Consider the following 7,726-nt stretch of genomic DNA (forward strand, 5'->3'; position numbering starts at 1 on the left):
GTTGCTCATTTGCAGTTCCCTTTTTTGAGGGGCTGTTGCAGTTGAGCAAATCTGGGGGTTTTGAGTCTTGCAGGGCTGTGGGGTTGCAGTCTGCTGTGGCCACAGTTACAGAACAGCTCTTGCAGGGGTTTGGAGTCAGGCTGTTCCTCAAAGCCTGTGGCTGTGTGTCTGCTGCTCTTCTTCAAGCCAGCAGTGACTGTTAGCCCAGTGTGACTAAGCTTTTGCTGACCCACACCATCATCTCAGTTATCAGTCAGTTTCCTGCCTCTGAGGGCTGGCAGCCTGGCTCCCTCTGGGCTCTGCCACATCTGTCACCTCTGGACAAATGTGAAGCCACATTTGCTCTCAATAAAACTGAGCTGAGGACACAGATGGCCAGACCTGACCTGGGAAATGAGCTCAGCACTAATGGAGAGTGATCCAGGCAAGCAAGGAGCTGTGGAAGAGGCAGGGGAAAAGCGAGGAGCCAAGTGCCTGGGCAGGGGAGGGAGTTCAGTACCAGGAGGGGACATGATGTAAGCAGGAGGCCAGAGGGTGTGGTTTGGTGGCCTTCTCAATACTCACCACTGTTGCTGTTTAACAGCAATTTTTTTGACCTTTTAGGACAACTGTCATTTGTCACACAGCCCAAAAGGGGTCCCCTGAACCTGTCTGGTCCCCCTGGAGCTTCTGGCACTCCTGGATCCCAGCTGAGTAGGCTGCACAGGATGTGTCCAGGCACAGGCCATAGCTCTGAGCCAACACGGAAGTTCATTCTGTACCCTTAAAACTTGCTCATCAAGGAAGGGAAAGCCCTCACCTGAGCTTCTCTGGAAAGGGCAGGGCCCCAGAAGTAAACTCCCCTACTTCAGAGTAATTCCCTGGGACCAGACAGAAGAGTGAAGGTGCCAGTCTGAGGTCAAAAGTGGCAGCAGAGATGTGGCCTCACCCTAGAGGTCACCCTGAAGGGAAATTCCTGTTCAGGAGCTGTGGCTCGCTGTGCCCAGGGGTGGCTGAGGAGCAGTCTGTGCTGACTGTAACCGTCATTTTTTTTCAAGAGCAAACATGGATCACGTGCCTCTGCTCATCAGCCGTTTTCCAGCACCGATCTCTCTCAGGACACTTGGCATGGCTCCTGCCACCGCTGCTGCAATACACTGCAAGTCCTCAAAGATACAAGATAATCAGGAAAGTCCCCAAAACTTGCCACAGCTGGGAACTGGAACTATTCCAGTTCCCAGTCATTGGGGCAGGTGCCAAGAGTGGCTCAAAGCAACCCCCCAGATCCTGCAGTCAGTCACCTGGGCACCCAGAGCAGAGAGGCAGCATTATGTGGTGCCTGTTAGTGACAGCTGGCATTTCGTGACAAGTCCCTGCTGCCAGGCACAAAGGCGAGCAGACAGCACGGGGGGGCTGAGCGCATCCCCCCGCGCGGGGCCCAGGCTGCCTTGGCTGGTGGCCAGGGCTGATAAGCAGCTGTCTGACCTTGGGCTGTTGTGAAAGGAGCTCACTTGGCGCAGATGCTGGCAGGAGCCTCAGCAGGGGCTTTCTGTTTCCCCTGAGAGCTGCACTGGCGCTGAGGCCCTGGCTCTTTGTTCCTGCAGGGCTGTGTTGCTCCACAGACCCTGTTGGTCCGACCCATGGACATGGCCACAAGGCCTGACCCCCACCTGCCTCTGCACAGGGTGCTCTGGGGAAGGGCAGTGGTTCACAAAGACCTGTGCAGGGACAGCCTGGTCACTCGCTTGGTGTGAGCGCAAGAAACAGCCCAGTTCACTCAGGGCTGCCTTCAGTCTGTGGGGAACAGAGCAGTCAATACTGCATGATCTAACATCATGCAAACAGACTGAGGCAGTTAGGTAAGAAATGGAAAAGTCAAGGATGGGGGGAAACACCCTCTGAAGTTGAAAAAGGAGCCTACTTCTCTTTATCTAGTGAGGATATATCAAGCTGTAACCCTGTGTGTAGACATCATCAGCCTCAACGAGGTGGAAAGAATACAGAACTGAAGAAGAGAATTTGTTGACCCTCTTTCTGGTGCCTCTCCTGTTCCTCTTCCTGAAGCACAAACTGAAGGTGTTTCTCTCCCCAAAGCCATGCTCGGTGGCAGTGGTGTCCTCAGAGAATGCTGCAGCCTTGGTGCCGCACTGTGCCACCCCTGGACGCGGGTGGCCGTGTCACCACAAAGGCTGCAACTCCTGCGACCACTCTGTGTTTTACTGCTTCTCCACGGCGTTTCCGAGGATCCGTGATACCTCCCTGTTAGCTGTGGTTTTAAAACCACCCCGCTCTGCGCATTTCACGGATCAAAGCCCCCTCAGGGCAGGCCCGGGCGGGCTCCCCGCGCCCCGCCGAGCCCGTGAGGCGCGGGCGGGCTCGGGAGCGGCTCGGGGCGGGGCTGGAGGCGGCTCGGGGCGGGCCGGGGCGGGCCGAGCGAGGCAGCGGCGGGAGCGGGGTCGCTCCGGCGGCATTGCGCACCATGGCGGCGACAGGAGCGGGCGGGCTTGCGGCGGGGCTGGAGGGGCTGTCGGCGAAGCCCCTGGGCGCGGCGAAGCCGCTGTCGCTGGGCTCGCTGCGGGGCAAGGTGCTGCTGGTGGCCAATGTGGCGTCGCTCTGAGGCACGACCACGCGCGACTTCCTGCAGCTCAACGAGCTGCAGCAGCGCTACGGCCCCCGCGGGCTCCAGGTCCTCGGCTTCCCCTGCAACCAGTTCGGTCACCAGGTAGGGCGGGTGGCGGGGAGCGGGGCTCGGGAGCGGGGCTCGGGAGCGGGGTGGAGCCGCCCCTCCCGGCCGGGCTCTCACAGGCCGTGCTCGGGGCGGGTTTACCTTTGTTTCCTTAGGAAAACTGCACCAACGATGAGATCCTCCCCATGCTCGAGCACGTTCGTCCTGGCAAGGGCTTCAAGCCGAATTTCATGATGTTCGAGAAGTGCGAGGTGAACGGGAAGAACGCGCACCCTCTCTTCACCTTCCTGAAAGAGGCGCTGCCCTTCCCGCACGACGACCCCTCCTCGCTGATGACCAACCCGCAGTACATCATCTGGTCCCCGGTCTGCCGCAATGACATCGCCTGGAACTTCGAGAAGTTCCTCATTGGCCCCGACGGCGTGCCCTTCAAACGCTACAGCCGAAGTTTCGAAACCATCAAGATCCAGGACGACATTGAGTTGCTTCTGCAGAAGATTGCCTAGAAAGTTCTCTGCCCTTTGCCCTTGCTTTTGGCTGTTTTTCTTGCAGGGAACCGCTGCTTTGGCAGAAATCCCAATGTCTCGTGCAGATTTTGCTTGTGATGGTGCATCTTCCAAATCCTTGAAGTGTGCTTGATGTTTTCAAAAGTTGCACGGGAATGTTTGGGAAGGTATGCCAGGGCAAGCAGACGTGAGTTTCAGTAGTTCACTGTGATTCTCTGAATAAAAATTGTGTAGTTTCTTTAAGGCTGTGGCTTGATAAATCTGGGTGAGTTGGGTAAAACGTGGTGGGTCTGTTACCTGTTCATGAGCCCATGTGGGTGCTCACATGTGGGGCAGACTTGGAGCACGGGAGCACGGCTGTGCCGTCAGGCTGAACTGAACCGAGGGCAGGAGCTCTGCAAGCTGTGAATCAGTACCATGTCCTGCCTCGTGTGTAACAAGCTTGGCAGAGCGGGAGGGTGGTGGGGAACAAACAGACCTTGCCCCAGTGCTCACTGGACCTCACTTAAGGCTCTGTGCAGAGGGAACACACTGGCACATGGCCCGGGGATGATTTTACACTGGCTGAATTCCCAGTGTGGCTACTAGCAACAGGCCACAACAGGCTAATAACTGCTGGGGCAGGGAGATGAGTGATTCTGCAGCCTGGGGGGACCTAGACCCAGGAGCAGCACCCACTGTCCCTCCCCTTGTCCCAGAGCCACTGCCCCCTCACTGGCTCTACCCCATTTTGCATCAGTGGTGGCCCAACACAGATCCTCACACGCTTGCCCAGTCCTCCATGAGACCCGAAGCCCCTTTGTGCATCCCCAGCACCTCACCATGCAGGGAATCATGTGACAAACCAGTTTGTTCATGTTCCCAGTGCAATACCACCCCATTCAGCCACTTGGCCCATGGGAACTGTGCCTTGCCTCAGAGTGTCGGTGTTTCCCTTTGAGCACAGGAATTGTATATGACACTCCCAAGTGCAGATCTGCCAGGAAATATTTTCTTTTCACTTCTTCCGTAACAGTTTTTTGACTCCTGCCAACCACGGAACTGAGAAGTACTTAATGAGAAGGTGCTACAATTGTACCCAATGATCTTGGAGGTCTTTCCTAATCTTAATGATTCTGTGATTCAGTAATACTTCTGACATATTGGCCCTGCTCAGCAATCCTGGTTTTATAGGCTGCTGCTAAATGACTGGAATTATGATTGGTTTCCCATGGGAACTCATGAGTCTGTGCCAAATTTCACCTGCCATCCTTCTGCCCAGTAGCTCAACTCCTACAGGAAAATTTTCACTCCTTCAATTGCTCTGTGAGCACATTTTCATTGCAAGCCACTCCTGACAAGGCCTTGTAGCACTGCATATAAAGTTGGTGTGGGACTGAGAAATCCTAACCCAGACTAAAAACTTGGGCTCTCCAAGGGAAGGCATAACACTTTCAAGCATTCATGCACTGTTTTCATAATAAAAACACTCAGGATTTGAGGGTTTGGTAGGGTTTCTTTTTTCTTGTTTGTGGCTTTTCACTTCACAAATTCACAGTTGCTTTGTTACTGTATTTACATCCAAGGATCCCTCAAGGTTGAGGAGAGACTGGGTAAACCTTCCCCAGCACCACCCTGCTTGCTGCTACCCCTGAGTCATCGAGCTTTGAACACAGATTGCACAATCCTCACCGGGGGATTTCTTAAATCCCAGAACAGCTTCACAGAAAAAAACAGGATGTTTTCAGCAGCTACTGAAGCTTTCCAGCAGATGATGCATGGTGTAGGGGATTATTTTTCCAGTTAGTTCTACTTCCCTCATTAATGCAGGGTGTTGAAATAGGTGGAGAGTACAGGGGATCATGAGCAGCAGAAACCTAGGGCACTGAAAATCTTTCTCAATGTGAGCTGTGGCACTTCCTCATTCCTGAGTCACCAAACTCGAGTGTTTGAGTGGGGCCTCCTCTGTTCCTACCCAGCCTCTGGCTCTGGCCAAGGCCCACAGCTACAGGGAGCAGAGCCCAACACCTGCTGCAGCTCCATCATGCCAAAAAAGGTCTCTCCCCGAGCCCCCGGTCAGAAAAGCACCTTGCACTGTGCTTATTCTGTGCGTGGGGATTCCTTTACCTTCTCACTGCTGGGGCTGGGCTAGCAGAAACACAAAGTAACACCTCCAGCTGTGCCAGCAGCAGCACAGTGACCCGATTCCAGGACAAAAATGAGCCATGCCAGCAGGAAAATGAAGAAACCCAGTGTAGGCACACTGGAGCAGGAACTCTGCAGCGTGGCTGAAAGCTGCCCAGCCTCGTTACTCCCAGTCTCATTTCAGCATTCCCTGGAGCAGCTGGCTCTGGGGTCCAGTGGCTGCAGCACAGAGAGCACTGGCTGGAGCTCCCTGGTGCTGACAGGGACAGTGGAGCATGGTCCCCACACAGATCTCACACCCAAACCTTGGCTGGTGCTGTGATGAGAGGAGGTGAACATTTCACCACAGGCAGCAGCTCTGTGCTGAGGGGAGGCATGAAGAATCTCAGGCAATTCCTCAGGGATTATAAATCAGCCCAATTCTATTTCGGTAATTCCAGAGAGAAACAGACTGACTCAGAGGGCAACCTTAAAATAAATACTACTTTAGCACAATTGGCTGCTTCTGTGGCTTGAGGATGTTGTCCCTTCAACATCTCCTGTCTGTCACTCCTACACTACGCTTTAATTGCAAACACTTAATCCCTCTGTTAGTGTTCCTGCTTTTCCATTCTTCTGCGCATCAAAGTATCAAATATTCTCTCCTTCCTAGAAAGTTTGTCCCCTACTTGTCCCCCCTCCCAGTGATTCTTCCCCCCTTTAACTGCTGATAGTTGCTGCCAACTTCTTAAATACTTAAACAAGTTCAAAGATTTGAAGTTGTCAGGAGTCTTAACTAGTTCCAAGAAAAATTATCCTTCCTGGCCCTTTCTCCCTCTCCCAGATTCCCTGGTGTTCTGCCCATCAAACCCTGGGCTATCTGCTGAAATCCTGGCTGATGAGATGTGGTGTTCAGAAGTGTCTACTCAACAGAAGTGCCATCAGCCTGAGTCTGAGACTTTTCTTACTCAGCCTTTTCAAGGTTCTTTCAGCTATTTAAATTCCCTTTCTCCTTGGCAGCTTTCTGTGTTTGATCATTGCCATTTTAAGGCAGGCTGGGAACACCTGCCTCCAGTCCTGTGGTACTGAGGGGGCTTTGCTGCTGTCAGTGCCACTTGCACACCCATCGGGATGAGCTGGAGATCAGGGCACGAGTCCATGGCTGAAAGGAAAGTGCTTGAGGAGCCAGGAGAACACAGACACCTCTGTCTACAGTGAAACTGCAACAATGTAATTTTCTTGCACTGAATCAGAAAGGCCTGAATTAAACCATTTAATTGTTTACCACACTTTCTATGAGGAGTCAGTAATTCATTAGCAGAGTGAGGTCAGCCACAAGCGCTATCTCAGAATAGCTGACTCATTTTAAAAACACACCCAGCCTTGCCATAATAGGGTGTGTTAGAGCCCGAAGGGGCCCTGCCCTCTGAGAAAAACTGAAGCAACAACACTCGACTCTTACTGGAAGGAGAAAATGGTTCTTTCAGTGTTAACTGAATGGACTTGCCCTGCTGTCGGGAAGATAAAAGGCTTTTATCGCGTTTCCCTGGTTGCTGCAGCAGTGCCAGGCTGGCAGAGCCCACCTGCCACGGTGCTGCCACAACGCTCCTGGCACAGGCAGTCACAGCACGCCCACATCACCCCTGCCTTTTTCGCATAAGGCAAAGGGATTTCTTTGGTACATCCGTTTAAGGCAGATTTTTTTGAATTCTTCCCAAGAGCCCTCCTTCTCAAGGACAGGATATGCTGCTGGAGGGATCAGTGCCTGACTCTCCTGAGACAGTGCCCAAGCTCCGGAGCTCTCCCCAGTCGGTCACGCACACCCGTTCTCCCGTTTATTCCCCCAACAATCTGAAGTCCAACGCCCTCAGCAGTGTGCTCCACGTGAGAAAATGGAGCGTCTAAAACTGAAACCACAGTCCAACCAAATGGTTCTGCCACCAGTTTTGCCACAGAGAGAAAAATAAAATATTTATGAAGAACTAAAGGTTTCAGGTTGGGTCCGATCTTCACTGAGCCATAATTCAGGGATGAGATTCTTGCTGAGAAAGTGAAGTAAGTACCCGGTGTCTGGGTAAGTACCCGCTGTCAGAGCAGCGGGCTGGCAGCAGCCACCCTGGGCGGCTTTGGGGAAGGCTGAGCTGGTGCTGCTGCAAAGGCGGAAGGGAGCACAGTGTTCGCAGAAGTGTTTTTATCAAGGACTCAAAGAGGCTGGCCCGGGAGGCCTCTCCACCCCGAAGCTCCCTCGGGGACGAGGTCCATCCCCGCGGGGGGGGAGCACTCCTGCTCCCCCCGCAGCCCCCACAGCGGCGCTCACACGCCCCACGCCCCAACCGCCCTCACGGCGCCGCCGCAAGATGGCGACCGCCGCCATCGCGCGCGCGGCCCCGCCCACCCCGTCACGGAGCGCGCGCGCGGGCGGGGCGGGTCCCTCCCACTCGCCCAGCGCGTG

General features: G+C 54.1%; 1 protein-coding gene across 1 annotated transcript; it reads left to right on the forward strand.

Moving 5' to 3' along the window:
- The first annotated feature begins 2,406 nt into the window (after nucleotides 1-2,406).
- On the forward strand, nucleotides 2,407-3,414 carry GPX1 (glutathione peroxidase 1). Its single transcript, XM_064432516.1, has 2 exons — nucleotides 2,407-2,701; nucleotides 2,821-3,414. The coding sequence occupies exons 1-2, from the start codon at nucleotides 2,459-2,461 to the stop codon at nucleotides 3,169-3,171; spliced, it is 594 nt and encodes a 197-aa protein (XP_064288586.1). The 5' UTR covers nucleotides 2,407-2,458; the 3' UTR covers nucleotides 3,172-3,414.
- The last annotated feature ends 4,312 nt before the right edge of the window (nucleotides 3,415-7,726 follow it).

The sequence above is a fragment of the Passer domesticus genome, chromosome 9 (genome assembly GCF_036417665.1).
Source record: "Passer domesticus isolate bPasDom1 chromosome 9, bPasDom1.hap1, whole genome shotgun sequence".
NCBI lineage: Eukaryota > Metazoa > Chordata > Aves > Passeriformes > Passeridae > Passer > Passer domesticus.